The following is a 19166-nucleotide window of genomic DNA, read 5'->3' as shown; positions in this document are numbered from 1 at the left end:
GCATGTGCCCTGACCAGGAATCGACAGGTGACCTTTTCATTTGCTGGCACCCAGTCCACTGAGCCACACCACGCAGGGCCCAGGGTGATTTCTTACAGAAGGGTGGGTGGGGTATAATACTTTCTAAAAAATTTAGGTTATATTCTAAATAGTTCTAGAGGCATTATACCCATAGCAGTTTATTTCAGGGTAGATTGGGCGATGTCCCTGTTTGGCGGTTCAGGAGTATGGGGAGGACTCATTGGCCCTCCCCCACCCCACTTTCAGGTTGGATTCACCCCAGCCCAAATATTGATGCTTCCCAGTCTTTGGTCAAAGAACAGCACATTTAAATGATCTTATCAACACTTTATGAATGAAAATGTTCCTTACCCACCCTCAGGGTGTAGTCACCACTTCGAACGAGCATTTCCCAAGCTGTGAACTGCAGAATACTAGTGGCCCTGGAGATGCTATCAGAATGCCTTTTCCGCACCCCTCCAGAAAAGATGCTCGGGTGTGTTCCATTTGGGAAATACTAAGTTAGCGCAGTTAAACCGGCCTAGTCATTCTCTAGGCCTTGTATACCGATCTTCAAGGAATGGCTGTGGTACGCAGCGTCTGCCACGCTTTGTTTGACCACACGGTGCTTTTCTCAGTGATACCCACTGATGTCTCATAGGGCTCTAGTGTCCTATGAAATACGACTTGGGAGATGTCACTGTGCATTCACTCCTCCGCACGAGTTGGCCAGGTTGACTGCAAACGTAAAACAAGCGGAAGGCGGGACTCGGAGGGACATGGCCCTGTGTAGGATGGAGAAGGAAAAGGAAGGTACGAAAGGATGAAGGCGAAGTGCAGACTTTCCCCTCCGCCCAGGCGCGGCTTGGTGGTCCTCTGCGGTCCGGGGCCACGCGCATCTGTGCGGTGGTGTGTGTTGTGCAAGGCGTGCGCGCGCAGGCTCATGCACCCGGTTTCCTTTGTCGTCCAGGATACATCCGCAACACCAGCAGCATCTCTCCTCGGGGCTACTCGTCCAGCTCCACCCCTCAGCAGTCCAATTACAGCACCTCCAGTAACAGTATGAATGGCTACAGCAACGTCCCCATGGCCAACCTGGGCGTTCCGGGGTCACCGGGATTCCTCAATGGCTCCCCCACAGGCTCCCCATACGGAAGTAAGTGCCCTGCCACTGCCTGACTCTCTGTGTCCCTCTGTCCCTGGGTTTTCCTGTTCGGTCGTCGGAGCGAGGGTTGCCTTCCTGCATCTTACGGACTCATGGAGTAAGAGCCCAATTTGCTGATGAAGTGTCCTTCCCGCCTTTGTTCTTTCCCCTTAGCTGGACTTGGGCGCCCCTGCGGGACCCAAAGCCTTCTGGGGGAGAGGAAAGGGGTGGAACTCTCGCTTTTTTACAGAGAAAGAGCGATTGTGCCTTGCGTAGCTGGGAGGGAGGAATTCAGATCCCAGTTCAGTTCATCTGATGGACACGCTTCACCAGGCGCTTTCGGATGGGATGTTTCAGTCACTCCCCATGAGGACTTTGTGAGGTCAGGATGATTATGACGTGGCTATAGGTGAGGAGGTTTCGGTGGACGGCAGTTCCCCACTTACCTGAGGCCACACAGCGAGAACAGAGCGGCTGATCGTAGGGATGCAGAGTTTATGACGTCTCACTGTTCTGTGCGTCACACCAGGCTCCTTTCTCGCTTTGCTGTGCGACGCCCTCCTGCTTCCGGAGCGGCGGCTCTCAGCCTCCCCTCTCACATGCACATAAAGTAATGGCTCAGTTCTGCGGCACACACAAAATACATTTTTTGTCTGTCTGACAAAAAAATAGGCGTAATTTTGATTCATTCACACTGCATGGCTATTGTTGTGTTGTCTTATTGTCATTTTTTAATTTGACAGTCTAAGGGAGAAGGAGTCTGTGCTTCTGACTACATAGTCAGGGATTGCATGTGTTAAAAATTCTTGCAGCACATCGGGGGCAAATCCCTGGACTAGAGAGACGGAACTTGACTGCGTGTGCGAGTGTGATACGTGGAGACAAGACCCCTTTTTTAAAAAAATTTTAAGTATAGTTGGCATACAATGCATTAGTTTCAGGTGTACAATATTTATATGCCTTACAATGCGATCACCACACTGAGTCCAGTCATCTGTCACTGTGTGAACTTAGCATAGCCCAGCAATTCTGCTTCTGGGTATTTATCCAAAGAAAACAGAAACACCAGTTTAAAAAGATATATGCACCCTTATGTTCACTGCAGCGTTATTTACAATAGCCAAGATAGGGAAGCAACCTAAGGAGAGACAGAACCTCTAAATCCTGATTTGTGGGCTAGCAGCAAGCTAGATGTTCTAGGAAGTTAGGAAAACCCTTTCAGGTTGCTTGTAGGGCTTAGCCGGGAACGTACGCAGTGGCCACAGGAGCCTGAGAGAATATGTGTCTCAAAACTACGTAGGGAAGATTTCAGGCCAGGGGAGAAGCCACCGTGCAGGGGAGGGAACCTGAGTGGTTCCCTCAGGCCAGGAACAAGGGCGAGTCAAGGACGGGGCTCAGTCACTTCCACCACAGCTCAGGAGGTGACCGGCCAAGGACGGGAGGCTGCTCCTTGCCCCTGGGCCTGTGGTTCCCTGTCAACACGCACCTGTGAGTTATTCCTGGGCTGTCTGCGCAACTTGTCACGCTTGGCGCTCTGTTCAGTGTGAGCAAGACTCGGTAACCAGGGAGCAGGGGTAGTGGAGGTTGGCTCTTCAAGTCCAACTAAAATCTTGTTGCCCTGAAAACATGTGTTCTGTGTTGTGTCTTGTTCTATGGCCCAGACCAATTAGGTCAGAATGATCTAGGAAAACAAACTGTTGCTTCATTGACTTATGTATTTCTTCACTTGTTTTTACCTTATTTTGTTTCAAAAATGGGGGAATATTAGTGGTCGGATGGGTAGTTTGAAAGTATAAGATAGAACCTATAAGGAACTGAGATAAAATACAAAATATAGATGAATATGGAAAATCAGATGAAGCCAAGGACAGGGATGGATGCATTCGGTCATTCAAGGGAGCCGTTAATTTGGTTCGCAGGCTTACAAGATGGTAAAGCAAGGAGAGGAACACTATTGGTTATAAGGGTTAATGTCCACTCATCATATTTTTAGTATCTCAGGGGAAACTTGATTTTTCTGTTGTTGAGATTTTGGAGAGGTTTCTCCTGTGCATCGTGTGGAGAGGGGCCCTGTGTGCACAGCGGTCACACCGTCGTCAGCAGGACGGCCTGAAATCACGTCCACACCCCGGTGCCGTCATTCCTCGCAACAGCCCTGTGACGTGGATATAACAATAGTGATTAACACGGAAATCGTGTCTCCTCTAAGATAGTAATTATTGTTAAACCACTTACTCAAGGATGTGTAGCCAGTAAATAGTAAAAACTGGAGTAGAACACATCATCAGATTCAAAATACCATGTTTTTAAATTATTCAATAATGTAAGAAATATTTTGTATGTTTATAATACATTATTAGGCTGAAACATATAGAATGATCTCGCTTTGATTTCCAAAATGGTCATTTCACATGCTCAAGCATACATTTGTGAATAAAATGTGTCTATGAGGTTGAACCATACGGAATTGTCATTTTTGTAGATCAAAAATGGTCAGTACAACAATAGAGTATGTCGTGTGGTGATGGGGGAGGGAGAGAGAAAGACAGGGAGGCTGGGTGTGCTGGGGAGAGAGGAGGGAGGAGGAGGGAGAGGGAGAGGATGGTCAGATGACAGACAGACAGACAGACAGACAGACAGATAATGAATAGATGAATGAAAATGCCCACTGGGTGTTAATTGCTTGATGTTTCTTACCTAAAACTCCTTCGGTAGCAGGAACCCTTCCCGCCCCAGCAAGTGGTGCTCCCCTTCCACTGCCCAATCTCGATCACTCAGTGCCCCTGCCACAGAAGACAGTAGCACCCCAAACCTCCAAAGCAAACAAGACCCATACACAGGACAGAGAGGACGGCGCCGTGCCGCACAGGGTGGGACCCCCGCCTGCTGAGGGCCTCCTCCCGGCTCCCGCGGGCTCTGTGTGGCCTTGCACCTTCTTGTTCCGAGGGAGGCTCCCAAGGAGCTGCATGCGGACAGGGGGACTGCAGACAGCTCACTCATTCCCTTAAAATCCTCTGCTGCCAAAACACCGCATACCCTACGGAGTTCTTGCCCATAGCACCTGACCTGTATTTCTAACCAGCTAAGTCTAACTTCTCTGGGAAATAAAAACACAAACAAATAATAAAAAAACAACCCAAAGGAGAAAGCATTTCATCAGTTCAGTTGCTTTTGTCTGAAAACATCGTTCTGTGATTTTTCATTCTAGTTTTTGAACTAAAACATCAGTCCGATGTGGCCGTGCCATGGAGCAGTCACTTGCCAGAGAGGTTATAAGAAATAAAGCCAAGCCTCTCGGTCGAGTTGACTAGCGTTACGGCCAAGGCAGAGTATCAGAAACCTGCCTCTTTACTGCTTTTGCTCTCACACCACGTCAGAAATGGCCAAGCAGATGTTTTTTCAATTTCACATACAAACTTCACTTCCTGGCGGTAGCGGTGTGTGCCAAGTTCCAGCTCAGTGCAAGTTTTTATGGCTGAATTTTGAACGCCTGACAATAGGGGGTTATAACGAGAAGCTGACAGACCCCTGAGTGCCAGCAACGGCAATGGCTCCATGCAAAGAGGGGGGGAACACCCGGTGCGGTTCCCCTGGGCCCCGGCCGGACAGCCCGTCCTTGTAAGAAGTAAAGTGGTTTTGCCCTAACTCCCATGTTCACAGAGATTTCTGGGCCAGATGTGCTGGCCTTTGCCTTGGCCTCTATCCATAGAGAGCCACGTCCGGAGAAATTCTCAGTTGTGAGTATGCATGATCGACTTCCCCCAAATGGTGCCCCCAGAGGCGGCCTGGCCAAGCCCACGGCACCCAGGGACGCCTCTTCCGAAGCAGAGTAGTCACCAAGCCAATCCGAAATTGTGGGACAAAATCCACAAGACAGAAATGCAATCCGTCCGCAGGGACTCCTGCTGCACTCGCATAGTCTTAGACTATGCCCCGGGCCTCAGGACTTTTTATATTTTCAAAAATAAATACCAAGGCATTTTTCTATTGTAAATTACTAAATGATTTCTACAGAAAATTTAGAGCCCGTGAAAATCGTTTTAAAAAGAAAGCCTACTCTCACCATGAAAAACATCCCTGTTAACATTTTGATATATTTCTATTGTCTTTCTCTTCAGGAAAGAAAAAAATTATCCTATTACAATAGTAACATTTTTGTCATAGACAATTAGAAAGCGTGTATACGTACAAAGGTAAAAAAAAGGACATCCTTTATTTCTATGCAGAGGTAACCATTACCTTTTAAAGTATAGCCTTCTAACCACGGACAGACTCATTTTGAAAATTGCAGTGTCTGTTCTGATGCACAACTAGTGAGGTTCTGATGAAAGACCGATGAAAGAGAAGGTAGAAGGAAAGAGGCAAAATGCCCAAAGTCTCAGGTATGAGGCGGGTGCCCACCTGTGTCCTGGGAATGAAGGCCAGATACGAGGAGTGACGTTTGCTCTGTAGCATTAATGACAGCCAGCCAGCTTGCCCCAGGAATTTGAGAATGTATTATTAGTCTCTTGCTTTTTTATAACAGAAAGGTAGACAGAAAACCTAGTTTACAGGAGGTAAAGCCTTAAATCAAAAAGGTGAGTTAACATCCAAGACCACTCTTATGCCTACTGTTAAGGATTCTATTATTTTTCACCAAAGAAATAGAGATTTTTTTTCCATTTGTCTATTTTAACAGCTTTTACTGGTTTCTGCTACATCAAAAGTAATACATGTTCATTGTAGAAGTGTTGGAAAATCTGGACAAGCAGAAGGAATAAATTTAAGAACATTCATAATCCCGTCAGTCTGCGATATGACTCATCATTAAAAGTTTGGATGTAAATCACATCCTTCTAGACTTTTGCTTTGTATGGTTTTAAAAAATGCAAGTGGGTCTGAGGATAGGCCATTAGACAGTCTGCTTTATTCATGTCGGCGTAGCTTCCCATGTCACTCTGTCTTCTTCTCCAACATGGGTTTCGCGTTTGCCTGGTGCCCCTTTGATGGACTTACGTAGCTGGCCTGTTGGTGGTCACTTCAGTTATGTCTCACTCTTTGGATCTATTTTTTGCACGTTCATGATTATTTTCCTGCATTAATTTCTGGAAATTATAGTCCTGGGTTTAAAACATGCACGTTTTAAAACATAAATCCTTTGTTGGCTGTTGCCATCCAGAGAGGTCCCCGCTCCCCTTAGGAAAGGAGGGGTGTCTGCTTCCCTGTCCCGTTAGCTTTTTCTTCATCTTCATCAACTTTGTAAGTGAGAAGTAACATCTCAGTATTGTTTTAATCAGTATTTGAAACTTTCATAGGCATATAGAGGACTTTTGGTCATTTTTATTTCCCTTTTGTGATTTTTCCTTTCCGTGCCCTTTTTTGCCCATTTTTCTTTTGGGATGTTTTCCTTTTTCTAATTAATTTATGAAAACTTCTTAGCTATTGAGGATATATACACATCTGGTAATTATGACAAGTATCTTTAAAAATCATTTATTTATTTATTTATTTATTTAGAGGGTAAGGGAAGGAGAGAAACATTGATCAATTGCCTCTCATACCTGATTGGGACCAAACCTGCAACCCAGGCATGAGCCCTGACTGGGGATTGAACCTGCAGCATTTTGCTCTGCAGGGTAATGCCCAACTGGCTGAGCCACACCAGTCAGGGCTGATAATTATCACAGGTATTTTCCCTAATTTGTCTTTTGCCTTTTCTGTGTATTAAAGAAGTTTTTTTTTGTCATTTAGCAAACTTATCTCGTGAGGCTCTATTTAGGTTCAGTGGTTGAAAGGATTATGTAAATTATATAACTTTACTAGGTTTTCCTCTAACACTTTATAATTTTGTTTTTACAAATAATTCTGTAATCCACTTCGATTTACGTCAGTGTTTAACACGAGGAAGCACTCTAAATTTAGTCTCCACGTGGCTAGCGTATTGTTCCCATGCATTTATTTCCCCACTAATTGGAAATGTCGCCTTTATTAAATTTTAATTCTCATATATACCCAGGTCTGTTTCTGGACTCTATTTTCTCCAAGGAGTTGTCTGCCTGTATTTATGCTAGTATAACTCTGATTTCATTGATATAGACTTATTTTAAGTTTTAATACGTTAAGATAAATGCCTCCTTATTACTTAAATTTTTTTAAACAAAATTTTCTGGTTCCTTTAGTGTTGTTGTTTCTTTAAACATAAACATAGAAATTATATTTGTTGACATTCATAAATTAAAATTCATTTTAAGATTTTTATTGTAGTTATATTAAATTTTAAATTAATTTGGGTGTCATTTGGCATTTAACAAAAATTTTGTTAAAAAATCTTTTAACTGAACGTGTTATAGTTTTGTGCTTAGTTAACTCTCAACAGTCTTTTTCTGTCATTTAGTGAAGCTTCAGCGACCCCTCTTCCCCTCAGGGGCAGTCACATCCGATCTAATCAACCCACTTTAGGTCGGCTCTGTTACGAAAGAAGAAATGTTTCTAAAAGCGAGTCCTGGGTTGAATAGACAGGTAACCGTGAGCGCGTGGGCGCACCCACTTCACGTTGTAAACGCCCTTCTCTGTCCCAGTGCGTGAGGGCAGGGCCAGCTGTTGCCGACGCGGAAACCAAGGCACCATGTGGAGCCTGCAGGGGCGGGGGCGGGGAGGGGGGGTCAGGCACCCCGGCGGAGAGCAGGCTATGGCCCGCATCGGGCCTCCGGGGTCTCAGCTCTCCTCTGGCCCCCGATTCTGTGTCTCGCAGGGAGAGGAGAGGTCCTCTCCCTTCCTGCTCCCACACGCATTTTATTGTTGCTAAAGCCAAGGTGAGAAGAGGAAGTTTTGCTCTTCTCACCTTGGCTTTAGCAGCAACGGAGGAGGAACTACGCCTGAGCTTCGCTCCAGGGCTGCATCCTGTGTCCTATCCTGTAATACCAGTGAATTGGCCCGCTCTCTTCTTCGTGTGCATCTCCAAGGATGATGTGAGATTCTCCCAGGACTTCGCCTTCCTCTCCAGTTTTTTCTTTCGATGCGCATTACTTGAGGAAAGACAGAGTTGTACTTGGATGCTTCCTTCTGCGTAGTTCTTTAAACCGGGACTCTGTGAGGACAGGCAGTTTTCAGATAAACCACTTTTCAGCGAAGACTTTGGTTTGCGATGTGGCTGTAAAAGACATCATATTGGGGACATGCTGTGTGATTGTGTTAGGCATGCACTTGTGTGAACAGAGCCTGAAGCATATCTTTATAATGGGAGGGGGGAAACTGGAATGGAGTCTTACAGAGGACATCAGAACATTGGACCTTCAGTTCACCTTGTACTTGGTCTTTGAACCATAAGTCACACTCATGTCCTCACTTTCAAAATGTAACAGTGTAGAAGCTGGGCCAGTGAGGATATGAAGCAGCAGTTAGTTTGCACTGCCAACCTTTACCGTGGGCTTTGCCAGTGGGTTCCGGTCATTCTTTTCCCAGGTCAGGTAATGCAGACAGTTCAGAATTCTGGAGAGGATGCTAAAACAAGCCCTTGAAACTTCACCTTCTACTCTAAGATGCTATATCTTACACTTTCACCCTTGTGAACTTTGGTTCACCCCTTTCTTGAGCAAGTTGAACACAGAAAATAGAAGTATCATCTCATGTGATATAACTTGGAGTGTCTGACTTTAAGAGGTGGGGCACTTCGTTGTGTAAATTGCCTTCGTTTTTCTTGGAAATTACAACACTTAGCTTTTGGCTTCCTTTAAATAGTTTTAACGTTAACATTGGTGTTTTTTCTTCGCATTACATCAGAGGAGGCTGGCTTGCAGCTTCATTTCCCAGGAGCTCTGAGAGTAGAGGGAGAGGGAAGCCATCTCCTAAATGTTAATACACTTGCATGTTTAGTGAGGAGGTGGCCCGCAGAGAGGGCGCTCTCCGAGGAGACGCTATCCCTGTCCCTCCAAACGCCGGAGCTTCGAGAGTCGCCAGGGAAGGGCATAGCTCCCAGGCAGGACTTCTTTTTAGGGTAGAAGGACTTGAGGTGATTTTTCAGATGGTCTTAGTCTTCTCTTGACGAGCTTCTATGTGTGAATTATAAGACCCGTCATACTCCCTGGCCCTGCCGATGTCTTCCTGGGAGATGGCTCTCCCAGGCAGGAGGGCATCTGCCCGCCGGCCTGCTTGGCCGTGTGTGTGATTCTCAATTAAATGATGGCCCTCCCGGTTGTTTCCCTTGTCCGTGCCTCCCACTGGATGGGGCAGGGACATTGTCCCATTCAACATTGTTAAGCCCTGGACTCTGGAACAATGCCTGGAACAAATCTGTAGTTTCCCAATAGCTGGGTACAGGTTATACGTCCTGAAGAAAGAACTTCGCTTCTCGATGGGTCCCTTTCTAAAAGAGGGTTGTGCCTTTGCCTTCCAGTCATGTCCTCCAGTCCCACTGTTGGATCTTCCAGCTCGTCTTCCATCCTCCCATTCTCCTCTTCAGTGTTTCCTGCTGTCAAACAGAAGAGTGCCTTTGCCCCTGTCATCAGGCCCCAAGGCTCCCCCTCGCCCGCCTGCTCCAGTGGCAATGGAAATGGATTCAGAGGTGAGCAAAGGTTCCCCTTTGGGCGCAGGCACGACACGCGTGCTGCAGGGCCAGCAGGGTAAGAGCGAACGGCGCGGCATCGTTCTGTGGCCCTAGCCAGTTTGCTTCCAAAGGGAAGCTTTGGTGTTTTCATCCTGGTACGTGAACGGCTCGAGCAGCTGGCTGGTGCTCCATCCCAGGGCAAGATGGGGGGAAGCAGACGTCGAACAGCTCCACAGCATCACAGGATTAACGGTGGCAGAGCCACGTGTACCCTCCAGGGCCGGTTGTACCCCCAGGTCTTTGCTTTCCACAGGGCCACGCCACTGTTTCCTAGCAGGTGCCTGGCCACCGCATCGGGTGCCTGCCCGGCCAGCTTGCCACCTGCGGCGCACACGCACTCGCGTGGTACAAATGCCTGGGCTCCGCCGGGGGCGCCCGCAGGTTCCGAGCCTGCTGGCTGTGTGCTAGTCAAATTGGTAGCAGGTGCCTGGTCGGGGTGGGGTAGGGAAGAAGGGAAAAAAGACATACTCTGTCTAAGAACAGAAATTAATCACCCATCAAACCCATTTTTGAGCAATGTCTTAAAATATAATATGACATGACGTAACCCAAATGTGATGAGTACATGAGAATCTAATCATCTCAGTGTGAATGGGAGGCAGCTGACGGCAAAGAGCAAATTGGAAACTGCTGGACGCTGTGGATCCTGACGACCCACATTATTTCTACGCTGTTCCTTGCGACTTGACATGAAAACATTCACTACCAGCAGTGTTTGCTGGATAAAACCGAAACGGGCAGAGGTTTGGTTAACCCTCGTGGATCAAAGCCTCTGAGGTCAGCAGAGCCTTGGGGGGCCGTGCTGTCTCCGGGAGGGCATCTGCCTCGTGGCTTTGTGGGGGGGGGGGGGTTCCTGATCCTCTGGGGACGCTGGTGAGGGTTCATTGCCGGTCGTGTTTGGGCAGCGTCCTGGGAGGTGCGTTAGGTTTCTGTCCCATCCTACCGTTGGGACAGATCGGTGTCTCATCGAAGTCCAGTGACTTGACAGAGAAACTGCCAAATGAGAACTGAAAACCCAGCGCTTGGAAGAGTCCCTGAAAATCCCTTTTCTTCTAACTAGACAAAGCTGTTGGGTCCACATGCCACCTGACATGTGAGTAGTTGGAAACATCTGTATGTTTGAGGGAAATATATACACATATGTACTTTGGTTTTCATCCAGCTGCCTCATTCATAGAGAAACGCACAGCTTGTAGCTAAGTGTCTCCACCTGTCTGTCTCCCATCAAACTCGTGGTTTCCATCCTGTCGTTAGGGGACATGCCCAGAACTTAGCCCGTGACGGCCTCATCTCCAGGCCAGAACGCGGGAACAACTGCCAAAACTTCGCTGTGTCTTCCCCTTCCCCGCGATGCTCCCAGGGGCGGCGCCCCGCCCCCGCTCTCTGGTTGTAGTCACGCCCCTTGTGCCATGCAGGGCTGCACAGGCCTTGCTGGGGAGACGCAGCGCGAGAGGCTGGGGCGGGCTGAGGCGGACCGCAGGTGTCGGGGGTGGACGGACACAGCTCCTCCCTCCTTCCGGGCTACCCTTGCAAATATGCTCAGTCTCACTTCGAGGAAAAGGTATGACTCGACCTCCCCTTGCCACCCCTGCCCCCTCCTCTCTCAAAGCACTGAGCTGGGGACGTGCAGCTGGCTGCCACAGGCCATCCTTCCAGGTCTGTCCTGTCCAGGGGGCCCCGCCTGCGTGGCCTGCCGGGCCCTTGGCCCTCATCGAAGCCGGGCCGAGTTTTCACTGGTGCCCATGGCTGGAGCCCCCGCCCCGCCTGTCGGGGCCCACTGCCTGGTCAGGGCTGAGTGGCCCAGAGAGTTGGGGGGGTCGCTGGGGTCAGAGTGAGGCTTTCCCCTTGAGACAACAGCAGCAAAACAGTCAGGTGAGCATCAGGTCACCAGAGGTCAAGGTGCTTCGGCTGAGAGGGTGGCTGGCCTGCACAGCCTCTTCTTTAACAATATTTTTGTTGAATTTATTGGGGTGGCATTGGTTAATACAGTGCATAGGTCTCCAGTGCACACTTCTGTAATACAGCGTCTGTATATTGTATTGGGCGAGCCGCGTATTCTCGATCGTGTCGGTAGGTGTGACGAGTTAGTGGCTACCTGTGGGCACAGGCCCTGAGCCCTAGTTTCATTTCTATAGAATCACTGCAAGGTCTCGAGCCTCTGTTGGATCCTACAGTTTTCTCTAAATTTTTCTGATGATTTGACCATTAGAAGGAGGAAGAGGTCGGGGAAAGGGAAGCAATTAGATTAGGACTGTCGACTAAAAAATTACAAACTATGGAAATAGAAAGTAACATGGGAGAACTAAAAGAGAAGGCGGAGGAGACCCTCAAAGGGCATCAGGCACCAGGGGAACACTGGACTGGGCTTCATCGGAGGTGGGTTGGAGTTCCAGCTCATCCGCCTCCCAGGCTAGGGGAGCCTGCACGCGCCGCTCCCATCCGAGAGCCCCGCTTGCCGGGTCTGTGAGGCAGGAAGGCTGCAAGCTACCTGCAGAGCCTGTTGTGAAGTAATCTGTGTGAGGGTGGGGAAAGGCAAAGGATGGTGCACGCAGACCGGCAGGGAGAAGGCTGGGACTGACAAAGGACACCTGTCCGGGGCCTTGGCTCCCCGTCTTCCTCGTTCTAGAACCAGCAGGTAGAAGCTCAAGGCCCAGCGTGGCGATGAGTCAGGGAAACCCCCAGCTGACAACGACTGCACAGCCCATGGCCCCTGAGTGAAGGAGCCCAGAGTGGCAGGCGCGCGCCTCCTCCTTAGAGACAGACAGCGTGGGGGCGAAAATGGGGTCCCAGGGGGTGGGGGTTGCTGGTCCCAGGCTGATGGGAAGGTTCTCTGACTTGCAAGGTGGGAGGCTGGACTCCTCCGCGGAGGCCACGTGCAGCCAACGCCCTGTCACACTTGCTGGCTGTTTCCGAGCTCCACGCGCAAGGCGCTGAATCAAGTGCCGCCCGCGAATTACCTTGTTCAAGCCTCCCATGCGGCCCGAAGGGGAAGGTCAAGCCGTCACCACCATTTCTAGTTAAGCAGCTCTTGCCCAAGGCCACACGACAAGTGACTGATGACTTGACCTCAGACACTTTGACTCCAGAGCCTGTGCTGTGACAATCTGCTGTCTCTCTGGGGACAAGCGCAGTGCAATTCCTCTCTCACCTTTCACCCATACCTACTTCCCACCTGGACCAAAGGGGGATTATTGCTTTCCCATGAAATGCCAAAGGTCAAAACAAAATGGACCAAGTGCCGTTAAGCCTCCCGCCCACCCCCCGCGGAGTGTTCACTTTTCCTCCAGTTCACTTCTGCTCTGTCTGCGGGCGACAGTTTGTACCAGTAAAACGTCAGACCCGCCACGGCGCAGAGGCCCCGTGCACCCAGTGCCCGATGTGAGACTAGGAAGGAACAATATGTAACGTCTGTTGTTCTGACACGCAGTGGACCTGGTTCTTTGAGCGGCTCTGCCCTTTTAATGAGCTCTGTAGGTACCTCTCCGAGAACCTGGAAAACGGAGGGGGCTGATGAGTTTTAAGTGCAGTGGACAAGTTAAAGTTGAAAATGTGAGCCAGAGTCCCCCTGCCGGAGAGCTGTACACGTGTGTCATTGTCCCACCCGCCACCTATCTCTCGGGCATTTACAGTTGATGAGTATGGAGTGTCGAGATAATATTATTCACTAGGCACCTGATTCATTTTCGAGCTCCCTCCAGGAAAAATAAAATAAAGTAAAATAAGAAAACCTCCTACACTCCAGGATAATTACCGGGGTTGCTACATCTCCAAATCATCAGGGAGTGTCCAGAATTGAACTGCGTTTATTGAAAAGCTACATCGATTCAATATATAGTAATACAGGCAAAAATAATTAAGGCTTTGCTAGCTGTGTAAGACCTTAATCCAGATCTCACAAACATTCAATAAAAGCTGTATGGGCAGGGAAATGTGCGGCGGACAGTTTTGCCCAAGAAGACTAGCTGGCATGAGTGGAGGGGTGGAAGGACAGGGAGGGAGGGAGGAGCAGGAGAGGGAGGGGGAGGAGGGGAGGGAGGAGAGAGTTACACTGGGCGAGGCAGGGAGAATTTGGGCCCTTTATAAGCTTAGTAAGCACCTCTCAGCAAAATGGTGGTGTGCGAACTGATAAGCCCGAGATGAAACATAGACAGTACAACTAACGGATCGATTCTAGATATGGTTTGAAGTTTTAATGCAAGAAAGCTATTCAGCCAGCTTCCAAGAATGCGAAAATTCTACGGGTTTCTCAGCCGAAAGCCAAGGCCAGAGGGGCGCGTTTTCTGGGTGACTTCTATACTGCCGGTGCTGCTTGACTTCCCATTATCAAGGGAAGGCCTTCGACCTGATGCCACCCAGATAAACACAGTCCCCATCCTCTTGACAAGATGGAAGAGACATTGGACACTATCCTTGGACAGGAGCTAAAGAGAGGAGATTGGAGTGACTCCCCGAGTAGGAACTAAATTTCGTCTTCTACTCCAGTGGATCAGCATTTATCGGTGACCGAGAGCAGCAGCCAGCACCAAAGGGAGATGAGCTAGTTAGAAAGTGAAAAGCTAATCACATTTTATCTAGAGTGGGTAGATACCTAGGATGCCTAGAAAGCCTAATTTAGTATAAATGATGCCTAGTGAGTAACTCAATGGACTTGGCACCTGGAACATTCTTTCCTGGTCCAGCTAAGTGATTGAGAACTGTAGAATCTAGAGGTTATTTTAGTCTAATAATGAACAAATAGATCACACATAGAATACAGTTTAGTTTACCTGTTTGTGTCTATTATGTGATGTACACAACCCATTGATATAAAACAAAACAAAACAAAACAGAGCTCTGGGCCTCCTGAGCAAAACCTGACCAGCCCTGGCTGCACTGCGGTGCTCGGGAGCCCCGGGCCTCCCTAGGCTTCCGGCTAGGCCAGACCTGGGCACAGTCCCTGTGTCAGCGGAGGGTGCCACCTCCCTGGACTGCACCAGACCCTGCCGGTGCCGCCGTCCGCCCCCCCCCCGCCCCCCCGGCTCTGGGTTAGAGCCTTGCTGTAAAAGCCTCCGAGTCTCACTCCTGTGTCACTCTCTCCTCGCAGCCATGACCGGCCTTGTTGTGCCCCCAATGTAAGGAAGAGGAAGAGCTGCTTTCTCAGAGCACAGAACTACTTACTCTGATGGACCAGCGATGAAGAAAGCACTGTCAGCTCTTTGGGGAGAGTTGTGTTCCCCAAATGAACATGATGGACAGACTTGGGTCAACGAGGAGCTGCATCTTACCTGGTCTCACCTTTCTCATGTAGCTCTGATGGTGGCTACACAAACTGACCCTCTTGGGGACAAGGACAAAAGATGTCATTGACGTAGTCAGTGCTAAAAGCAGAAATGCAATCCTTTGTTATGAACATTATAAGAACCACCTTCCTATGTTTGTAAAATATTTAAGATAAAAATTGGCAAACAATTCAAGCTTAATATTTTGGATACTATTTGTTTTTCTTTGTAGGAAAAAAAAAGTTGAAAGTTTCTATTTTCTATGAAGCCTTTCAGATACCAATTTAGTTTATGCAGAAAAAAAATTGAACAAAACAGGGTACCAGCATGGAAGACTTTCTTAAAACAAAACCTGAATTGAATGACGAAATGTTGTTGTATGTGTGTTTGCTTATAGTTTAATCTCTTTAAAAAAAAAAAGGGAAAAATTTAAAATGTTTTACAATTATTTAAATAAATAACGTGTAACTTATTGTAAGTAGAGGTAGAAATTAAGACCTTTTTGGAAGAGAGGAAGTTCTCTTTCCGATGTAAAATGAAACCGATGCAAACATGTAGTAACAAGTTAAAAGGTGTGTGACTATTACTGCAGTTATTACTAGACTCTTATCCCCATCCTGCATCCCCCTCTTTTTCCATCGTTTTATTGACCCATGAGCAGGAACAGGTACCTGACGTAGATTCCTACAGAACAACCCAACACAGAGACAAAGATTCAAGTCCCTGCAGATACACAACTACGCAAGCCCATCCATTCATCCCCATCCCCATCTGCTTTCTAAATAGTCTACAAGTCCCTTTCGGTATTTGCTCTTTGGCAATTTTTTTAAACACTTCAGTTAGCTTTCAACGTTCTCCCCTGAGCGGTGCAGAGAGTTCCCATGTTTTTGTGCATCCCCGGCTTTGCACCCCAGGGAAAGAAGGGTCTCACCTTACAGAAGAACCAAAGTCACATGACTTTCCCACGCCAGCTGCCCTTGTGGAACTCCTGACAGAGCCCCCCGCTCCCTCCGCTGGGTCTCCTGGTTCAGCCCTGAGGTGGAAGCCCTCCGGAACTTCAGAAACAGGGTTGGAAGAGAACGACTCTGTTTCTTGGACTCTTAGAATGTTAAGTCCTTTCTTCTCTCTGTAGATTTCCCCTTTCATGGCATTAAACTCTCTTGGAAAAAAAAAATATGTATCCATCTTGACACAGTTTCCAGGCAAGAATGGGACGGGGTATGGAAGAGGAATGTCACAAGCCTTAAATCCCTCTCCTGATGTTCAGAGAAGCAGAAACCCAGATTCTGCACAGGGCAGTAGACGGGGCGCGCCTGTGCTCCAAGCAGCTTGTTCCCGGCAGCGGTGGACTTTCCGCGGCCCTGGGAGTGGCTCTGAGCGGGAGACACGCTGCCGGGGCTGCCAACGGCGGCCGCATCGGAAAGCCTGTGTGACGCTGGGGATGGATCCAGACCGACTGGGGCTGCCAGTGAGGATGTCAGTTTTTTCCAGGCCAGGGCTCTCCTTGTTGCCTCATTGGCATTGCCGTCTGGTCTATACACAGACGCCAGTTTGGGGTTCTTGGTTGGTGTTCTAACATTGGAAACTGATGCAGCTCTCATGGAAAAATACCTTTAGTGCATCTGAGCCAATTTTAGGTGAATCTGTAAATTCTGCCCCAGTGATGCATGCCCACAACTGCCCAACCCCAATGGTCTTATTTGCCTTTAATCTATTCTGGAATTACCAGTATGACCCAAATATCATTCCTGTGCACAGGAGAATCCAAGGTATGGGAAACCTGGCACGCTTATAACTCTTGCTGACGGTCCCTCAGAGTCAGGACTTAAAGCACCAAAACTACAGGGGAACACAGGAGAGAAAGTTCCCTGGTGAAAAACGGGATGGGAGGGGGAAGAGTGTGTGGAACACACACATTACCATCCAAAAGTGAAGGCAGAACAAAGTCAAGTGTGTCTAGACCGGGATTTGAGCCAATCCAACAGAAGGAAATTTTTTTAAGTAGCATCGCTTTTAGAATCTGTGAATTTTGCTCTTGCATGAAGATGAGTGCGGTACTGTCTTCAAAATGATTGTAGAATTTGTTGGTAGCTTTACACCGAAAAAAGTGTGTGTAACTAAATACCAGACACCCTTGACCATTCAGCTAGAACCTTGGCAGCAACAGATCTATTTAATTGTACAAATGTGTGTAAGGATTATTTTTAGTGTACTAATAAATTTAAAACAAAGCTACTCTGTCATGTTTAGTCATTGCTGTTGAATCATTCTGGTCCCAGGTTATTTCTGTGCCACTTGGAAGAAGAGTATTTCCATAGGTAATGACAAATTCTATCCTATCTTTCTTTGTAAGAGGAAGTGTGTAAGATCTTTCATTTAAAGGGACAATTTACTTCATTATTTATCTCATTTTTTTTTGTTATAGCATCGTATTTTTTCCCAGTTTTTCTTTGCACATTTCAATATGCATGGTTTAAAAACCATTAACTTCTCTACCTTTTGTACAGTAAGGTCTCATTTTCAAACTGTATAGTTTCATTTTTCTTGTTTGCTTTGTCAGTTATATACAGTATAAAGTTGCTATGCACAGAGCTTTTTGTAAAGACAGCTTTTTTGTTTACTGTTTTTAATGGTCTTACTTATGAAAGAATATCTTGTTTGTAAAATGAATATGCCTACTTCAGTTTTAAACTTTAAATTATCCTAACAAAAAATAAAAATTTTTGTACTGTAAAAGTGTTTGGAAGTTTGCCTTTTTTTTTTTTTGAAGTGGGAAAAACTTACTTTGGGATTTTTTTTTCCTTAAGTTTGGAGATTTTCTCATAACTGCTAGCCCCTGAGGTCTGGCTGAGAAAATCTTGCTACAGCTGTTGCTTACATGACAGATGTTCTGAGGTGCTCACGTAGAGGAGAGAATATGGGTGCCTTTAGGTCATTTTCCTTATGGATTTATCTACATAGCCATCAGTCAAGTTCCTTCATAAAGACTGAAATGATCCCACTTTCTATGTTGGGTTTCTGTTGAAGGGAATTATTAAAGTAGGTGGGTGGTCTACTTAAATTCGAAAGGGTTTGTTGAACAAATGTTATAACTGATCCATCAGACCCTGGGTGAAGAGTTGGAAGCTGGCCATGAAGACTTGATGCCTGTTCTTAAATCACAGGGAGAAAGCAGGATACGTGCTCCTGGAAGGAAATAATCCATAGAAAATAATTTACATAAAGAAGGCTGCCCTGGTCTGGTGTGGCTCCGCTGGTTGGAACGTTACCTGTAAACGAAATGTGGGTTTGAGTCCCGGTCAGGGCACACGCCTTGGTTGCAGGTTCAGTCTCTGATCAGGGCATATAGGATCCCTAGTCCGGTCGCATATGGGAAAGAACCAATTAATGCTTCTCTCTCTCATTGATGTTTCTCTCCCCTCCTCCCTAAAAGCAACAGAAAAAATGTCCTCAGGTAAGGATTTTTTTTTTTTTTAAAGAAGGGCTGTAGGAGCACAGAGAAGACAGTGATCCCAGAGGGTTGGTGGGGTCAGAGAAGTTTCCATGGGGAAGACAGGGCTGGCCCAGGCCTTCAGAGAATGGTAGGAATTTCGCAGTAGGCGTTGGTTGTGAACATGGCAGGTGGGAAGGCCACCAAGAACAAAGACGTGCAAAGGGAAATGCACAAAGCACATTTAGGAGAATGTGACCCTAAACAAGAATTTCAACCAGGTTATTCACAGGCATACTTAAAATCGGATTATTTCTCTCTACAAAGACACAGGTATCTCCAAACCACACAGACTGTGTTCCTTGCACAGGTGGGTGACACAGCCTGCACAGGCGCTCCTGTGAGAAAACCGCCGTGGCCTTGCCGTGCTCTGAGGACCAGCTCCCTGCCCGGTGCGCTTCTCCCGGGTCTTGCATGGCTGGTGCCGCCTCATCCTTCAGGCCTTGGCTTAAGTATCATCTACTCAGGGAGGCCTTTGCTGACCAATGACCATGCAGGTTTCCCATTTACTCTCTTTAACCAAGCTCTTTTTGTGTCCTTGTAATGATCTGTATTTTTTTGTTGTCCCCTTTAGACTGAAGTCTCATAAGACCAGGGACCATTTCTATCTCTATACTGTATGGGGAGCACCAAGGTGCCCAACAAACACTTGTTGAATGAGTGAATGAGCAGACCAAATGCAGATCCCTAAGG

At 47.5% G+C, this 19166-nt stretch overlaps 1 protein-coding gene across 2 annotated transcripts in view; it reads left to right on the top strand.

Annotated features, from left to right (window-relative positions):
- Positions 1 to 17635, top strand: part of EBF2 (EBF transcription factor 2) — a 187284-nt gene extending 169649 nt beyond the window's left edge. The window contains exons 14-16 of one of the 2 annotated variants that reach the window (XM_054578988.1): positions 971 to 1156; positions 9582 to 9683; positions 14809 to 17635. In XM_054578988.1, coding sequence (XP_054434963.1) covers positions 971 to 1156; positions 9582 to 9683; positions 14809 to 14840 — 320 coding nt within the window. In that variant the 3' untranslated portion in view covers positions 14841 to 17635. Of the gene's footprint in view, positions 1 to 970; positions 1157 to 9515; positions 9684 to 14808 lie in introns of both variants that reach the window. The other variant, XM_054578987.1, reaches the window with a different exon arrangement.
- Positions 17636 to 19166: the final 1531 nt, after the last annotated feature.

The sequence above is a fragment of the Pteronotus mesoamericanus genome, unplaced genomic scaffold (genome assembly GCF_021234165.1).
Source record: "Pteronotus mesoamericanus isolate MK-2021 breed Mesoamerican mustached bat unplaced genomic scaffold, CSHL_Meso_final contig_502, whole genome shotgun sequence".
Taxonomy (NCBI): domain Eukaryota; kingdom Metazoa; phylum Chordata; class Mammalia; order Chiroptera; family Mormoopidae; genus Pteronotus; species Pteronotus mesoamericanus.
The sequence above is the reverse complement of the archived record's forward strand: the minus strand, read 5'-3'. Positions and strand labels throughout refer to the sequence as shown.